The sequence below is a fragment of the Phasianus colchicus genome, chromosome 5 (assembly GCF_987193195.1).
Source record: "Phasianus colchicus chromosome 5, bPhaCol1.hap1.1, whole genome shotgun sequence".
In the NCBI taxonomy this organism is placed as follows: domain Eukaryota; kingdom Metazoa; phylum Chordata; class Aves; order Galliformes; family Phasianidae; genus Phasianus; species Phasianus colchicus.
In genome coordinates, this window is record NC_143440.1 from 47,495,333 (window position 1) to 47,514,011 (window position 18,679).

Sequence of the window (18,679 nt, forward strand, 5' to 3'; positions counted from 1 at the left end):
CACAGGAGAGCACGAGCTGCACAGCAGTTCCACCTAAACTCCAGCCCTGAGGAAGGAACAAGACGCTACAGCGCAGGGGCGTTCCCCACTCACCCTGACCCGAGAACAGCGGTGCTCCACGCGGGCGCTGCCCGCGGCCGCCCCCCGCTCTGTGTGGGCGGGACAGCCCAGCCCAGCCCAGCCCACGCGGGGTCGGGCCGCCTCTTTGAGCCGGAGCAGCGTGTCGTGCCGCATCGTGCCGTGTCGAACCGGGAACGACCGGAGCTGGAACTGGTCCCGGTGCCGGTTCCGCGGCCGCGCCCGCCGCTGCTGGGGGAGGCGGCGCCCGCCCCGCGCCCCGCCCGCCCCCGGCAGCAGCGGCGGCAGCAGCCTCAGCACCTCCGGCAGCTCGGGCAGCAGCTCCAGCGGCGGCAGCAGCAGCATGGACCTCTCCTTCATGGCCGCGCAGGTAGGCGCAGCCCCGCTCCTGCTCCCTTTGCCAGGGGTGCCGGCGTAGCGGGAGCGCAGGGAGGCGAGGGATGAGTCGCTGCGCCGCGTCGGGAAGAGGGAAAGTGGCAGAGAGGGAAAAAAATAAAATAAAACGAAGAAGAAAGAAGGGGGAAATCGGGGAGATGAGGCTCTGAAGTTGCCGGGTGCAGCAGGTGTCAGCGCCCAGCCGTGGGACCGCTCCTCGCCCGGCCCTGGAGCGCATCCCCCGGCCGCTCCGCTGCCGTCATGCTGGGGAGGGAGGCGAACGCAGCGTCGTTCCTGCCTCCTGCTGTGGGCTATAAATAGAAAGCGGAGATCTGATTTTTCAGTTCTTTTCCTCGCTTCCACGTTTGTGCACGCATCTGTGTTTGTGTGAGTTGTCCCTGCCACACGGATTCTGGACTGGTGTATGCAGAGATGCTCCCGTCTGTGTGGCCAAGTTGTTTCAAGTCATGGCTAAGTTTGGGCTTCAGCTCACAGGTTGTTTGTGAATATTGGTGGTCAATGTACAGACAAGCTCCTCAGGTCTACAGAGCACCCAAAGACAAAAAGCATCTCATGAATCCAAATGAATTAGATTTTTAAACAGACAAACAGTACAGACAGCATCATGCGTATTGAGCGTCCATTTCATGTTTTACCACAATGATTTCTTCTATCTAGAATAGAATAGTTCCATTGGAAAAGACCTTTAACTATCAACAAGTTTAACTGCCTGACCTCTTCAGGGCTAACCAAAAGTTAGGGTGTTTTATTGAGGGTATTGTCCAGAAGCCAGAGCATTGGCAGCCGTGGGCCATCAGCTACTTCTCTAAGAAGCGTGTGCCAGTGTTAGACCACTCTTATGGCAAATAAGAATTTTCTTAATGTCAGGTTAGAACCTCCCCTGGTGTAGTTTTGTGCTGTTCCCATTCTATTGTTGGTTATCAATGTGTGACTATAAGCACAAAATTTATGCATATAAGTGACTCTATGGATGGATGAAATTTTTTGTTTTCGAGGATTATTTGGATCCAAGTTTGAATTCTTGCCAAAAGATGTCCTCCACTGCTAAGAGGTGGTGCAGGGGCCCACCAGGCTTGTTGGTACTGCTGTTAGCTGAGCTCCCTGTATCTGATTTCTGGTCCTTAAGGCCCTGTGTCCCCATTCTGTAAGTGGAGGTGAAGTACTGCAGCAGATTGTTCCGGTGATGGGAATGCACTGTGCCAAAACTGGGACTGGTACCACCATTTGGAGCCTCTGCCTTACTCTTGTTGTCATGTTTCATGCATCTTTAACCCCAATTCTGTATATTCCAAGAGCCACCGGGCTGTGCTTCATCCTCACAGAATAAATTCCCTGTATAAATACATCTGGCTCTTACTGAGACTGCTGCTGCAACAGTATCTATCAAATTGTGTCCATGTCTTCCTGATTCTGTGGAGCTGGTTGGTTGCTGTTTGATCAACAAGTGGCAAAGAATAATCCGTTCACAGTTATTATGGTGAACATGGGGGCTTTCTCAGACAAGGCAGCTGTGGGCTCTCTCAGCAGGTGCCTGGGCTGAGGTCTAGAGGCATACTCCCAGGGGTTTTTTGTGTAATGTCTTAGAATTATAAGAGAAGGTTTCTTGGACACTACTAAGGAAAATGTTTTTATGTTGCTGCATGCTGTAGATGCTGCTCTTACCCTTGTGCTGTTCCCCTCTGATAGGCCTTTTGCACCTCTTCCTGACCCAGGCACTGCTCCACATCTGTGATCACAGAGGCACTTAATCCCCAGCGTCACTTCTAGAAGTGATGTACCACTCTTCTTCCACTTTTTTTTTCTCTGCTGTATCTTTTCCTCCTTTTTTGGAGTGCTTTTTGTGGCTTTTCTGGTGACACGGTCCACTGAGATGACCCTTGGTGTGGAGGATGTATGAGAGCAGAGGAGAAGGCTGATCATTCCTAAAGACTCTCTGCTGTGTCCTGGTGGTGTTCAGCAGGGCTTGCATTTTACCTGGTGAATGTCAGGTTAATACTTCAGGACAAAATAGGCAGTATCTGAACTGAGATCCTTAATGGCAAGAAAACACTGTTTGCCTCCCAAGCAATTTCAGGACGCTTCAGGCTATATTCCTGTAAGTTGCTTTTGTGTCTTGGCCACCCTGAAACTATTTCTTGTGCTAGCAGAATGATTAATGTAATGCCCTCTGAATGATATGTTAGATGCCATAGAAAGGATAATATTTTGCTGTTAAAAATTGTTGTGGAAGATTGGAGATTGTCAGAGCAGTAATGCTAACAAATGTGTGCACTGTAGGTACAGCACAAAGGTTGGGCTGCCCGGCTCAGGCACTCGTGTCTGAACAGCTCAGCTGTACAACATTTATTAGTGTGTAATGAAGAACAGCTTTCGACTCTGACAAATCCCTCGTTAAAATAAGCCCTTTCACATCTGTGTGCTCAGCAGCACTGGGCTGTGGAGGCTTCAGTATCCCCTGCTCTGCAGGTGCTCTAATTGATTTCCGGTGGGTCACTTGTGCTAATAGGGAAAGCCTATTAGTTAAGGTTTTTTTTTTTTTTTATTTTGAATCCAGATTTTAATTAAAGTAATCCTGTGTGCCTCAAAATACCATCAAAGATGTTCAGCTGCTGCTGAGCTGTGTGACTGTGTGTGTGTGGCTTGTTTCAGTGATTTCAGAGTGCTCTTGTAGTCTAGGCAACCTGAGAAGTAGCCTCTTACCATAGGTAAGGCCTTCAGCTTCCAGCATCAAAGCTTGATTTGGGGGACTTGAGCACTATGTCCAGGCTAAGAGCATTCAGTGCTTTTCAGAGGTGGCTGTGCATTGCTTCTGCTGTTGAAATGTTCAGCAGCAAAGCAGGGGTCTGGCTTTTGCTATCAGATGCTTGGTGACAACTTGTTCCCCTCCCTCATCTTATGCCTAAGAACAGGCTAAAGCATTTCTGCTGGGGAAGCTAATAGTAAAAATTGCATCAGAGTTAATAACATTGTGAGCAGGGCTGGAACATCTATTCAACATGAAAAATAGAGGCACACAAGGGGAAGCTACAGAGGAAAAAATGATGTCATGGTCCTCAGTACAATACAAATCGATATTAGCTGAACAGCACCTGCAGTCATAATAGCAGTTATGTTTTTCAGGATTTGTGTTTGCAATTTACCTTTCCCTTAAATGATTTCTGTGTTTTTTGTTTCATACTGAGAATGCAAAATAGATTTCAACTTGCAATATCTTTATAGTTGGGTATACGTACTACAGTACAAATACTGCTCTAGTTATCAGATAAATGATCTTTTCTTTTACATACAGAACAGAGAAAAGTAAGAGCTTGGAGAACATGCTCAATTCTGTAGAATTGTTTTTGTCTTACATACAGTTTGTGTATTTACCTATGTGTTCAGGAGCTCTTTAAAACCGGGGATCTGAAATACGGTAAATAGAACTGTGTGTTTAATTTCAGTGAAGAAAAGTGAGATTTTTTTAATCTTGAATTTCTATTATGGTGTTGAAGATTTTTTTTTTTTTTACTGTAGACAATTTTAGAAAGCATGACTCTCATCTATTTAAGGAGTTAGAGAAACGTGAACAAACTTGATACAGAAAGCAAGACCATGTATTAAAGAGAACTTAGACTTCGTTGGTTTTGTGTTCTGTATCACTCCTGCTATTTCAGGTCTGATCAATGATCGCTCCAGTCACTGTGTCTCTTTCATTCTCATTCATTGTTTTGGGAGTAGTTCAGGTCTGCTGTTTTCCCCAAAACAGGGCAGTGTGTCTTGGTGTACCTTGAAGAAGCTCTGCAGCTGCCTATGCCCTTATCAGTATGAGAAGTCTGAGGCTGTCATGCCTCTATATTGAAAGTATGTTGTCATGAGCTGTGTAACTTCTGGAAAGCACTGGAATACTCATAGTAAACTGAGTTTGTTTAAGATGAGTTTGATTTACTATTCATATTTTCCCAAAGATACAGACTGCTCATGTCTATGCTGCAAAATTGGTGTATGCATGTGGAGGGTCTGCTTGGTAATTTGGGAAATCTAATCACCTGGGTGAACAGAGCTGCTGCATCTCTAGACATCTGAGACATAGCTGCTGCTCCCCTTAATTCCTTTCTAATGAGATTTCAGGATGCAAGAAGAGGCACAATTAGGACTTGTTGTAGTCTGCTGAACAGAATAGAGGAACCAGAGCCCAGAATAATTCCACATCTGTTTTCCAGCTTCTCTCTTAATGTATTTTCTGTCTCAAGGGTCAAGGCATTCAAAGCCTTTATTAGCTGTGTGCTCTCAGCAAAGTATTCTGAAGATATTAAACCCAAAAGGGCTTAGATTTGTGGGTTTGGTAGGTTATTTTCACTGCTTTAAAACAGATCCCAGGCTAGCTGCTCAACAAAAGCCTGTGTGTGTGTGCCTGTGTACACATCTATGTTCTGTGAAAGCTAACTGCAGAGACTATCATACCTTTGGGTTGTGTTTGTGCATTGAGAATCTGTGCTGATTTGGAAGCTTTAACACCACTGATGTAAGCTTAGGCAGACACACTGGTTTTATTTTACTTTTTTCTTTAAAAATTGTGCTTGCCAAAAAAAAAAAAAAAACAAAAAAAAAACCACAAAACTCTAAGGTAAATCATGTGGCAAATTGTGATTTAATCTTTCCTTGTCAAAAGCAGGGCTAAGATTATAATCAAGTCTGTGAGACAAAAACTCTTTGACCTGTAGCATCAGACACTAATTATGCTAGCTAGGAATATGTGGGCATTCTTTTACAATTCAGTGGTTGCTTATGTACTGAATAATTGGGCACTAACTTACTCTACCAGCTCTGCTTCCTTAAGGTTAAGGTGAATTTCTTTGTCACTCTAATTCCTCCAGATTGTCTTGCCTTACTGTAAATAGAAATCAGACATTAGAAAGCTGAAAGAGCAAATCAGATTTTAACTGAAGGTGTCTCAGGTGCTTGAAGTTAAACTTCAGTGCCTTGCTGTGTTATGGCACTCACCCAGAGACCAGCTCCATAATCCAGATGTTGCAAAATGTTATTCTATGTATGGAAATCAATACTGTCCTCATCCAGGATGTCATCATCAGTTGAGATGAGAAGCATTTTCTGCAGAAGTCTTTCTGCTAGCTGCTTGGTGCACCCACATTAGATCACTTTTGGGAGGAGTAGGGAGTGAGGAATCCCTGTATATTTCTTGTCACTCCAGTGACAGTGCACGCTACACTTCCAAGTCTTCTGTAGCAAAAAATTCTGTGCCAACAAAGCTTTTGAAAGTTCTGCAGAGATTTGGATTAACTGATTTGGTCAAGCGTGGATATTGCACTTTGGGAGAGGCTGCTGTTTCAGGCTGTAATTGCTGTCAGAGATGCTAAAACCAGTGATTCCAATCCAACAAAACACTTAAGCACTTATTGCACTCAGAGCACGTGTCTGCTGTTCCAGTAATGTCAGCAGGAATGTCCACTTACTTAAAAGGTCATATCCCAGAGCCTGGCACTGATAAGGTGAGAATGCTTTGCAGTTCATAGGAACAGCTCTTTGAAGTGCAAGAGACCTTTTAGTGGTCTTTTTTTTTTTTTTTTTTAATTTGGAAAAGGCTGTGTTTTGGTTTGACTGTAATTCCATTGATTTTCCAGTTTCTCTTAGGAGATGTGGCATGAAAAATGGCAGGGAAGGGAAAGGAGGAAACTGCTCATGTTTTCATTTGTACAGTCTATGTGCATACTTTATAAGGAGGGTTATGGAGAGACTGAAAATAATGTGTTTCATGTGCCGATTAACTGTGAGACTAATTCTATAAAGTGCTTTTACTTTTAGTTTTGTTTGTTTGTATCAACTGACTCGATTTTCAGTGGATATGGGCTAAATGATTCACAAAGGGCGCGAATCTCAGACACTTACATCTGTCCTGAATTCAAAAAGCAGACTTGTAAGATGACTGCAAATGAACACATTCATATGAATTACAAAGATGAACCAGCTTCAACAACATAGTTGACTGCAGCAGCAGCTGGGGTCCTATTATACACAGCAAATAGCTACAGATGGCAGGTAAGAGAAATTAGGACTGAAGCAGTGCTACATTCATGTCAGACGTCTTGCTTGTTTAGGTGTCTGGTATTTCTTTAGCAGGAAAGATGCAACTCTGGTACACTGAGCAGCAGTGCTCTGGCAGACTTGGTGAGAGCTGAACTTACTGGGTAGCACAATGGTGTTGGGCCCATAGACTGGAAAATCTAGACTGGAGATACATAAATATATATTATATATTAGAAATTGAATTTATGAATTTGTTAATGACCTGCAAACGTGGGGAAGCTTTTGTTTTACATTTTGTTGGAAGTGGCGTGGATGGTAGCCATTAAGTTTCACCATTTAACTGCTCTTAACTTTGTTCTGATAACAGGCAGAAGCTAGGTCCAAAAATCTCCAAATGAGTCAAAGGGTTGCATGGGATTTAGTAGAGCAGCCTGATGCATTGGAGAGAAAATATTAGTGTTTTCAAATGAAATGCAGTGATGTGGAAAGCAGAAAATTTGAACAATAACCCAAATAAATTCAGCAGTGACCAGTTCCTTTAGCTTGCTGCATCTATCTGCTGGGACTTGCTTTCCTTAAGGTATTTTCTGTCATGAATTGCATTATCTCCCTATGTAATAGTGTGGTCTGTTAGAGTCCTGTCTGTTGTTTTGGTAAGCTCCTTGGCTTGATGAGTGTGTACTATCCTAAACTGGATGAGTTTTAATCCTTTCCACTCTTCACAGGAGTGATGGTTTTTAAAGGTATGTTTAGAAATAGTGATGGCTCTCTGCTATTCTGAGCTTTTTTTTTTTTCCCCAGCAGATACTCAAATGTAAAAGGAAGGTCAGTGAAAATTGGTGTGAACTGAAGGCAGTCATCACTCATCAGTGGCTTCATCTGCTTCTTGTGCCTGGGGATGAGTCAGGAGTTGCTCTGTTACAGTGGAGCAGCAGCAATTTCAGCATGGTGGAAGCCACTGGCAAACAAACTGCTGAGACTGCATATATAAACTGTTAGCACTAGGATTAAAAAAAAAAAAAGGGGCAGAACAAAGTGTCAGACCTCCTTGCCATGTGTTTTGACGGTGCTGAACGTGCTGTCCAACCTGTGCTCTCCTGTACTCTCTAGTACTAGAGTGATCAGTATTTGTCTCTGCATTGAGTGTTTGAACAGGAGAATACTCTGTGATGCCAAGAACCATGAACATACACTGAATGAATGCTTACAGCTTTGAAAGAATTAAGCAAGACATCACCAGATCCAAGGTAGCTCTTTACAAACACATCCAGGCTGTGTGTATGGGCAGCCAAAGCTGGTCCTGGCTGTGGTCACTGGCCACCCTTTCTCTTGCAAGCTTGCACATGCACATGGCACTTTCAAGTTATTCTTGCGGTACTCGATGTTTGCAGCACCGTGTACTCTTAGGCTGAATCCTTAGTGTTTCTATTCTAAGAGATCAATTCCACACTCCTAGAAGCTGCCAGAACCAAAACCTGCCAAGCGGCAGCTAATTAGAAACCATTGTTGTTACAGTCACTTCAGAGAAGTTCAACATCTCTTTGCAGAAGGCTTTGGGAGACAGAGTTGGGTAAGAGGCCAGTTCTTCTTGTTTCACAGATTATCTCTAGTGTGGAAGTGTTTTTTAAAATAAATTTTAAAAAATTAAGCTTTTAACCTCAACTAGTTCTGTTTGCTGCTGTTTTGCTTATAAACCTTTCAAGCGTTAGGTGACAGGGAACAGCCTAGGGATAAGCTCTGCATAATTAAAATAGGAAAAAAAACTTCTACCACCAACTTCCACTGTGATTTTTTTTTTTCCTGTCAAAATCAACTGGATGAGCATTTTCAAAAGATGGGGAATTGTGCTTCATGAGACTTCATGTGCTGTGTTGAGAGTAATTAAAAGCTCCCAAGTCCATGGAACTACTGCATGAAAGCAGAAGGGACAGTCATGTCCATTCAGCTGATGTTTTGTGTGTGTGTTGAGGTGCATGCTGAGAGAGGAAAAATAACAGCTGAACAAAGAAGGAACGAAATGCATCCAAAAATACACAATTTTGAAGAATTTCTGAAAATGCAGCTGAACACAAGGACTTGAAGCAGTAGATCACACAAATTCTCTTAGCCGTAATTTAAGTGTATATTAAGGTATGTGAGTAATCCTCTGATCTACATCTTTGTTAAAAGAAGTATATAATTAAGTGCCTTGATGATATGAAGTAACTGCCAGAGCGTTCGGAGGTATCATAACAGCCTTTCTTTGAAGTTGAGCTCTACTGAGAATAGATGGGGTTGTTTCTTTTTATTCTCTCTTTCTTCCCCTTCTTGACACACCATGTAATTTTATTTATTGATTTGGATTTGGATTTAGATATTCTCACACCTTTTTTTCATAAAAATTTCCATCCAAATAGTCTTCTGTCCTTTTTGAGTATCTTCTTTCTCCTATCCCCTATGCCTACCTTTTATAAATTGTCTCGGCTGCTGTAGCTGCACCAACTGAAGTCCAAATCCTTCAATGATCTACATTTTTGTTTAAAAAAATCAGAACAAAAATATATATTTCCCTTGTGTAGGGGCATGTTATCATGCCTTAACAAGGATTTATGTGTCTCTGAAAGACAGCAAGCATTTGCACAGGGTTAGATATATCCAATTTCATCCTGTGTTGCTAGAGCTCTTTGAATTGACAGAGGAAAAAAAAACAACAACAAGCAAACAAAAATAAACACAAAAAAACATTGTCTACAGAACGACAGAGGAAACAGCTTAAATTTGAGCAGAGCTAATTCCACTATATTGTAGAGTAATGAGCTCTAGAGGTCAAAATCTGTTGTCCTAACAACAGTATTTGTTCAGTGTGTGATTCTGGATAAACTTCATACTCCTGTTTGTGTACTCCATTTTGGCAGGTACTTGCAGATCTGTAGATTGATCAGCCTAGTAAATTGGTATAGAAAAGATGTATGTTTATAATATATTGCTTATCAAAGGTGAAAGTGGAACTGAGTCATGCCATCATAGAAGGCCACTTAGGTTGGTCAGGAAGGAGTTGCGCTCAGCGTTGCCATGCTGGTTGTCTCGTATCACCTCACTCTCTTTTGTATGCCTTAACGTAGCTTCCAGGAGGATCTACTCCATGATCTTAGCTGGCACAGAGGTAAGGCTGACAAATCAGTAGTTCCATGGATCAACCTTTCTACCCTTCTTAAAAATGAGTGTGACACTGCCTTTGTTCCCCTCGCCAGGGACTTCAGCTGGCCACCATGATTTCTCAAATATCATTGAGGGTGGCTTGGCAACTATGCCAGCCAATGCACCCAGGACTCTGGGATGCATCTCATCATCTCATTGGGATCATAGACTTAAGGAAGTTCAGGTTCCTCAGGCAGTCATGAATCAGCAGGAGGGGCATTTCTCCCCCAATTCCCCACCTGGTTCCCACCTTCTGAACCATCCACTCAAGGGTTCTGTGTAGAACTGTTACTAGTGAAGACTGAGGCAAAGAAGTTTTTGAGTACTTCAGTCTTCTCCTTGTCTGTGGCAACCAGTCTGCCTATGTTGTGCACAAGAAGTGGTACACCTTCATGGACTTTTCTTTTCCAGTTGATGTACCTATAGAAGCATTTATTGTTCTTTGCACCTCTCCTGGATCTTGGCTTTCCCAACCTCATTCCTACACAGTGTAGCAGCATCCCTATACTCCTTTCAGGTAACTTGTCTCTGCTTGCCTGTGCATTTTTTTTCTTGCTCTCCAGTTTCACCAGCATTTCAAACTGCGGGTGCTGATCTGTAGCAGGATTCATGCTGTGAAATGGTTCCTTTGTTGCTGGTCTTTGAAACATCTGACTGAGCATGCTGTGCAGATGGGCCAGGCAGGGAGGTCCTGAACCAAGTCACTGTCAAGTAGCAGATGTTTTGTTCCCTGATGACTCTCAAACACATGAAATGGAAGCGGCAGAAACTGAATTGCTGTGCTTGCTCTCACTTGTTCTCCAATGTTGTTCTGCAACTCGTTTCTCCTGTAATCTTATCAAGTGTGAGAAGACTCCTGACTTCTCTTACAACTGTGCTTTGTACTTTCGCAGGTAACCTTTACCCAAGCAGCTATAATTTTCAGCATGGCTGGTTTTCATAGTGCATCTCTTACTCAAAGTACATAATACTCTTAACAGTGCTTTAAAAATTAGCATTTGGATGACAAAATAAACAGTCCTACCTCAGAAATACTTGTCTCATGACCTCTGGTCTGCACAGTACAGAAAAGGCAGAGGAGGGCATAGGCAAGGCAAGGTGGAAGGCAACATGCTTACAGTCTTACAGTGCCAGTAATTTGTTGCTGTTCAACAAAACCTCCAGATACCACTGTATGGCACAGGGAATACTGAAATGAAGGGAAATAGGAGATAGCCAGCAAGGGTATCCTGGGCCTAACTGGTGTTCATGCCATGCATGCAGCATGGTATGATTTGAATTGATGCAGAGAATGCTAGCCAGTCTGTGGAAGCCAGATTGTTATTCCTGAAAGTTTTGGCTTAAGAAATGATAGCTAGATTATTAAAAACCTTAAATTCAGCTCTAGAGAATAAGTAGATGCTGGTTTGTCTCAGCACATGATGTTTGCTATTAGAAAACCAATTACATGTTTTTACACTTGGGTTCATTTTGTTCAAGCAATAATATCATTTTATTTATACAAATATATTTCTTTATTATTTGGTGTTTTTTTTTCTTTTTGAAATTGCTACAAAAGATGTGGAATTTGTTTTCCACATATACTATGTTGGATTCAGCTGGACTCCACCACATCCATGATGTTGGATTTTTCTGTTTGTTTAACAGAGACATGTAACAACTAGGGTATAGATGCATTACTCCAGAGATCTATGCAGCTCTATTATATAAGTGATGATTAGGTATACAACCTTACTTTGGGTGAGGCATGATTGGAAACTGACTCTGCTGTGATACTATGGAGGAAATAAAAATCTTCATCAGAACAGATTCACAAACTGGGGCTTTTTCAACAAGGAAGCTTAAACTCTCTGTGAGTGGCAGACAAAAGAAGCAATTATTTCTTTAGCCAGATCTGCAGTCAGGTGGCCCTGCAAGTAAAACTCAGCACATCCCTGGAGTGTTCAGTTTGGATGAAGCCTGCAGCCTTGCCTTTCAAAACTAGACTTCTGACTCTCAAACTGTGATTTTCTTGTGTTTTAATTATGGTGCTGTGTCCTTCAATCTAGCAGGTGATTTTAAGGATGGAAACCTCAGCTTGTCAGCCTGCACTATTTCAGCAAAGGCCTGTCCAGCTGCAGGATGGGGTATTCTCTTCCCCATTTAAACGAGCAGCATCTCTGAGTGCTGATTTTGACAGATGTTTAAGAGTAATACAGCCTGTGTATAGCTCTTTGCCTGAGGATCATACTACACTGCTGTCAGCCCTGGTAGTCATTCCATTCCCTGCCTGTCTCACAGGAAGAGCAGAGCAGTGACAACAGAGGAGATGCTGCAGCTGTCACACCTTTTTACAGCTCCTTGCTCATTGATGTGAGGATAAACAAACTTGGTTTGTTCGTGCAGTTGCATGATTAGCAATTTATTTTGAAAGTTGGTCATTTGAAAAATACGAAAGCACAAGGAAAATAGCTCTGACAGCACTTCCTGTGCAATTTACAACCTAGTGCTTGACCTAAGGCTTGTCTTTCCTCTCTATTAACTTAAGAGTCAACATAAAGGCTGCATCCCTATATAGTGGAAGCACGTTTCTCCTCTGTGAGGATTTGGCTCTCCAAATACAGGTACATAGCAATTCTTGTTCACTGCTGTCTCTTTATTCCCTGGTTTTATTACCAATTCTGAAGTGATGATTACTTCACTCATGGGCTACTGGTATTTACTGCAAAAGGGCTGAGTGAATTCATATTTGAGTGGATGTCTAAAGAAATAACAATTGGAGATTGGTTTCCTCTTTTGCTTGAAAACACTGGGGGGAGTAGAGAAAGGGGAGAAAACAACATTTGAAAACATAAATGTTTTCTCTTGGATAACCATGAAACAAACACTCAAGCTCATATCTTCCAGCACTACATCCCCATAAATGCTGGCATGAAGCAGAATATAACCATGTGTTTAGTTGCTAAATATTATCTATTCCAGTACAGTGGCTGCTACAGAGTTTTTGTATGCAGGCTGACCTGCAGTCAGTGTTCAATATTGGGACTTGCCGGTCCTTTAGGATTTCAGCTATTTCTGAAGTGTGTGGGAAATGATGTGATTATAATCTCAGCACTGGGTGGGTGCTAATGCACAGACAGGGCTTTTGGGGATGTGACCTTAGAGCTGCAGAGGAACATCATGGTTTTCTTGGAAACTTCTTGGTTATCTCTCATTTTGGGAGGCTATCCCTGCTGCTGCAGCTGCCTGTTGTTGAAGTGCTGATACAGCCTTGCACCCATCACCTGGGTAATACAGCATGTGGCAGTGCTTGAGTACCTCAGCTGTCACTTGACCTTCTTGTGCCCAGCCCTTGCTGTGGCTCTGTGTGATGCTGCTCCTCCTTTCCTCATCAGTTAGTACCAAAGATTCTTGTCTCTCAGAACCAGTAAGGGATAAACTTATTCAATAACTGCAAAGCATCACCCTCCATAGGATCCTGCAGATAGATCTGATATCTCCTGATATGGAAGCTGGTTCACAGTCAGCAAAGCTCTGCACTTCTCTAGAGGCACTAGACTATAGCTTCCAGAATGTACCAGTCTGTTTGTTTTTCTTTTTTTGTCTCACATTTTTCCTCCTTTTTTTTTTTTTTTTTTAAAGTAATCATAAAACAAGCTTGCTTTCATGAGTTCAGGACTGCAGGAACCTGCATTTTAAGCAGCACAACTTCCATTCATCTTACAAACATGCTGCTGTTGCTGCTATAGGAGCATTTATTTCATTTTTATGTAGGTTACGTTTATTTTTGTGGGTCCAAATTCAACTGTGGACTACACTGCTGAAACTGAGCCCTGGATTTTTGTGGTGAGAACTGTCAGAAAAACCATCATTTTTGACTTTATTTTTTTAATCTGCTTCACAGAAGTCTAAATAGCCTCAAAATCAGTTCTTTGGAAAATGCGATAACTTTGCAAAGAAACTTGTTGATGGGAACAATCGACACTGAAAGGCTGGAAGCAAAGTAGGGGTAAGGGCATATGTGCACTTACATCATGTAAACTAGATGCCTACCATTATGGGTCTGTGCATGCTCTCCTTGCTGCCTGAGAAAGCCGAGAAGCCTCTTGGCCTTATGGCTGCTTAAGGACAGGACTAACCCAGACTTCATCACCAAAATGCAGGAGCAGACAGCTGCAGGTTCATATATCCTAGGCAGAGCAGAAGCCCTCGAGTGAGTGGAGGGTCCAACTGTTCTTCCGTTCTCCATCTGCTGCTTCCCACCAGCACAACTGTCCTCATCTTTCAGAGAGAGGGAAGTACCTTTATCCAAGGAACAGAAAGAGAGCCCAAGAGGTGTGTTTCCGTCACACCCGCTGTCTTGTATTACTCAAGGGACTTCTCAGATCCGCATCTCTGTGAGCGTATTGAGCGTTCCTGTCAGCCATAAATCATCAGTGGGAATAAACACCTCTTGTCTGAGTTAAGCCCACTGCCTTGGGAAACCTGTTCCACACCCGCAGCTCTCTGCTGAAGAACTTCTTCACACCCACTCTGAACCTTCCCTGTTCTTCTCCTTTTGTGTCAGTTGGCATTTTTTTTTATTTTTAACTGAGGTTTAAAAAAAAAAAATAATCTCATGCTACTGTTTATGCTTCTATTCTCAGATCTGGATTTCAAAAGCATGTGTTTAGATACAGTTTTTATGCATCAGTTCATCATTCTACTTGCATAGTCCATTTCAGGTTGTTAGTCTTTGTTTATCTTTTTCACCCCATCTCTGTAATTGTAGTTGTCTTCATGCGTGTATGTCAAGGTGGGATAAATATTGTACTCTTTCCAGGACTTCTCTGCTCAGGTTTTATAGTGTTTGTGGCTGCTCTGAACCTCTTCACTCGACTGTCTTTTAAAATAAGTCTTCTGAGCAAGCAGAGAGTTCAAGATAAGCTGTGGAGTTTTTGGTTGGTTGGTGAAAACTGGGTTTATTTAGCATATTTTCAACAAATGTTTCAGTCCTGGGGACAGGGTCTGTGCTTACTCCTATAAATGTGGGATATGACTGAGGGTGTCTCAGAAGAGATGGCTTTTACCTTGAATGGAATTCAGTACCTCTGTGTTGGATGTCAAGATATCCATGGAATAGTTTGACTCCAGGTAGCATTGTTCTGGTTTTGATTCATTTATTTTCATTCTATGACAAAAAGATGCAGATTTAATTCTTCTGAAATCATGATGCAAAGTATTAGTTCTTTTTTTTTTTTTTTTTAATTAAAATCATGTTTAGCCTTGCTAGGAGCTTCTTTTCTTTTTATTTGGCGGAATGATATGACCAACTGGTATTACCTGGAAGACACTCTTAAATTTTGGGTTTCATTCTTAGGTGTTCAGGCCTCTGACCATGGCAAGTATGCATTCCTTATCTTATTACAGTACTTTGCATAATTTTTTTTATTTTTTCATTGAGATATGTTATTAATAGCAAGTGAAACATTTATCTTAGTAATGTATCTCTTAATCAACAAAAGACCACAATAACCTTTTGAGTACCTCAGTAACTCCATAATTCACATGCATAAAGTATCTCATTTGCATTTCTGCAAAGGGGAAAAAAAGAGGCATAATCTAAATGATATTAAGTAATGAGGGCTTAAAATATTAATGGAGGCCTGAAATCAAAACAACATATTTTAATAAAGTATAATGATAAAGTTATATTTCTATAAAATACCTTACTTTTTTTTTTTTAGTTTGTTAACACGTACTGGGGTCATCTTGCTCTCTTTATAAATGCCCAAGTACTATTAGGAGATGTTGCTGCCTTATCTTGGTTTTTCTACTGTCAAAACTGTAGAGCAACAGGGAATCAGCTGCGCACTTTTCATCTCTGGAATAGAGGGTTTTTGATCAAAATCATGCATGGGTTTTGTTGAGACAGATCAAAGGCAGTAGACCAGGTTGCAAGTACTGCAATCAGAGTGATAAGAGAAGTAAAATCAGGGGGAATCATTGGAGTGTAATGGAAGCAGGGAAGGAGAGATGTGTGAGATGGAAGAAAGGATGCAATGTGAGACTGAAATGTAAGTAATCTTTGCTCTGACTCTTCAGTTTGATTTCTTCACCACGCCCAACCTGAATAACCTAGCTATGTCCCTGGGACATTCTTAATACTAAGGTTGTTTATTCTGGAAAAAGTCCTTTGGCAGAATGGGCATTTCCCTTTTTTTGTTGTTTTTTTCCTCAAGCTTAACCCCGATAAAAGATGATGCTACAAAGAACTGACATGAGGTAGTTATCTTTGGTAATCAGGGCCTTTCCTCTGCTATAATCCATACTTGATGTTTTCTGAAAACTGGGCATACTGCTGTTCTCTACACATGAGCAGATTCTTGCTGAAAACCAATCTCATTTGAAGCCTTCACAGGTCCTGATCAGTTGGCATCCAAGGCTTGGTGCTGAGTAATAGGTAAAAATTTTCTTGGCACGAGGTGGAATGACCTGGCATCTTTCAGTACAAAGGCAGGTATGACCCAATTATGTTTGCTAAATAATGAGTCATACACTTCAATGCTTTCTAGAAATTCTTTTTTCCTCTCTTTTTATTTTTTCTCTATGAGGTCAGCAGGAATAGAATGTATTGTTAATATTCCATCATTATTTTTCCGTTTGGTACAACTGTAAGTAGCTTGAAACAGAAGAGATGGGTGGTGGTCAGATTTATAGGGAACATGGTTATCTGTGGAGAGTGCTACTGTGATATTTTCCAAAATGGGCATTTTCAGTTTGTGGAAACTTGAATGGTGCCTGCACAGGCATCAGAGGAAAATGGCTCCTAATGGAAGGAGAAGTGGGATGGCTTGGTCAGGTCACTGAACAACTCTACTGTGTCTGTGTGTAACATGTAAAATTCAGGCTTTGCATTCACTTCAGAGATGATGTCACTGTTTTTAATAGTACTGCAGTGATGTACTGCCTTGTGGAAGGGAAAGTGCCACCATGGCCAGAGCTGCGATTCACAGCTTGGCATCCTTACTGAATATCTGAAGAAAATGTTTAATGTCAGTGATGGCCCTTACATGTATATGGATATTGTTAGTCCCTTTTTTTTTCATGCTAAGGCTTTGTCCAGCCTTAGAAGTGAAGGAGACAAAAGATTTAAAACATTAAGAAAATGTTTCCTCTTCTTTCTCTACTTGAGTGGTGTGAACTAGAAGTTGTTCTTGGTAAAATTGGGTAAAGCAGTTTTACATAACTCCTTTTCTGTTTCCAGACTTGAGTTCTATTTGATGCAATCTTATCTGAGTTTGTAAGATACAAACTTTAGAAACATGGCCTCAGAGTAGGGAATGAATATTCTCATTCTTTCTAGATCTTGCAGAAAAAAACCCTGAAGTTATCCAAGGTCCAGAGTAAATTATTATGGAGCTTATATCTGAAGCTCATAATTAGAAAAACTTAAATTAAGATTTACTCTGGGTCAAAGTTAAGTACATACAGTGTACATAGGGAAGACAACCTGTTGGAAAGCTTGCACGTATTTCTGACTTACTTCTTCCTCATGTCCCCTTGCCTATCTTTATCTCTCTGCTTTAGTAACTACTTCCTGTTATCTTTATGTGATGATCCAGAAAACTAGACCTGGGAGCATCAAGGAGGACAACACCATGACCTTCCACGCCACAGTAAGGAAGGTCATTGTTTTATACACAGAATCTGTAACAGGCACCAGCACAACCTGATGATTATTCCTCTCCCTAGCAGAATTACTGAAACTGCATTGCACAGTCTGGTTCTCTTATCTTGATTGCAGTGTTTAAATGTCCCTGTTGAACTAAGCAGGGTATTGGATTCTGTGAATATTCTTTAGCTGTGTCTTGTCAGTTTTGCCTGCAAGCGTATAAACCCTGCAGCTCTTTGAAATCGGTGACATGATTGTGTATGACAGTCATTAGTGGTTGAAACAGAAATCTGTCTGCAAGCATCTGCTTTGAGAAAGCCAAATAGAATTAAAGTTTAACCATGCTGCATTTGCTCTTTTATTTACTGGGACGGCCACATTTCATACGGTCCCTCCTGAGGAGGTTTGACTTGCTGCCTTTTTGTGTTTTGTATAAGTGTGTTTCATATCACAGGTTTTGTTAGAGACTTGCTTCAAGATACTGAAATTCTACCTTTTTGAGTGTCTTCAAGATTTTTCCAGGGGGAGTCTCCTTGGTTTTTGGCAGTTCTGAAGGTGCAAACTCTTCACTTTTGCTTCTCACTCACGTGTTTCTTAGCATAAATGAGATGGAAAAAAGGATGGGTGAATTTTCTGCTTGTTATTCCTCTAAACTGATGTGAGTGTAATAAATACCAGTAAAAGTCTAACAGAAAGAGAACTGGGTTCAGTGAATACAGTGGCTTGATTTTTGGATACATATAGCAGGTGTGGATATGACATGCACTGATAAGGGGTATTCAACAGCAGATGGTTGCTTACACTTTTAGATCTTGGCATAAAGAGTCTCTGGTAATTGCAATTACTAGTTATAGTAGCAAATGAACAATGCTGTAGTGAAAGTGCCCAGACAAGATTGGGACATCAGTGTGGTAGGCTTTATGTAAACTAAAACTAAGCAAAGTTGCAGTGAAGCTCAATCATTTCTCAAGAAATAACCTTCAATTTTTTGAAGATGTTAGAACATCAAAAATAGATAAAAGAAGGACCGTTTCCCAAGGTACTGGCATGAGCAATAGCAAGGATGCGTATAAGAACTTCTTCATGAGCACTGTCCTGCTTGCCCTGCACCCACTATATCTCAAATTATTCTTTTTCAATTGGGTGGCTGGCTACAGCCAGCAGTGTTTTTACTTTGAAGCCTGTAGAGCTTTTCGACTGGCATCTTTAAGCCCTGTACATTGTATTAAATGGTATATGGTTTGGAATTGGCCTTAAACCACATCACATTCATCTTTTCAATTTGATGTGTTTGTTTTGCTGACTTCATTTATATTAGCAATATAGAAATAAAAAAGTGTAGAATTACTTGCAAGTTTTATATCCCAATCTGTG

The 18,679-nt window shown here is 41.5% G+C and overlaps 1 protein-coding gene across 1 annotated transcript in view; it reads left to right on the forward strand.

Moving 5' to 3' along the window:
- The first annotated feature begins 335 nt into the window (after positions 1–335).
- C5H14orf132 (chromosome 5 C14orf132 homolog) overlaps positions 336–18,679 on the forward strand; it is a 32,115-nt gene continuing 13,771 nt past the window's right edge. Inside the window, exon 1 of the mRNA XM_031593036.2 lies at positions 336–448. Coding sequence (XP_031448896.1) covers positions 422–448 — 27 coding nt within the window. The 5' untranslated portion in view covers positions 336–421. The remainder of the gene's footprint in view (positions 449–18,679) is intronic.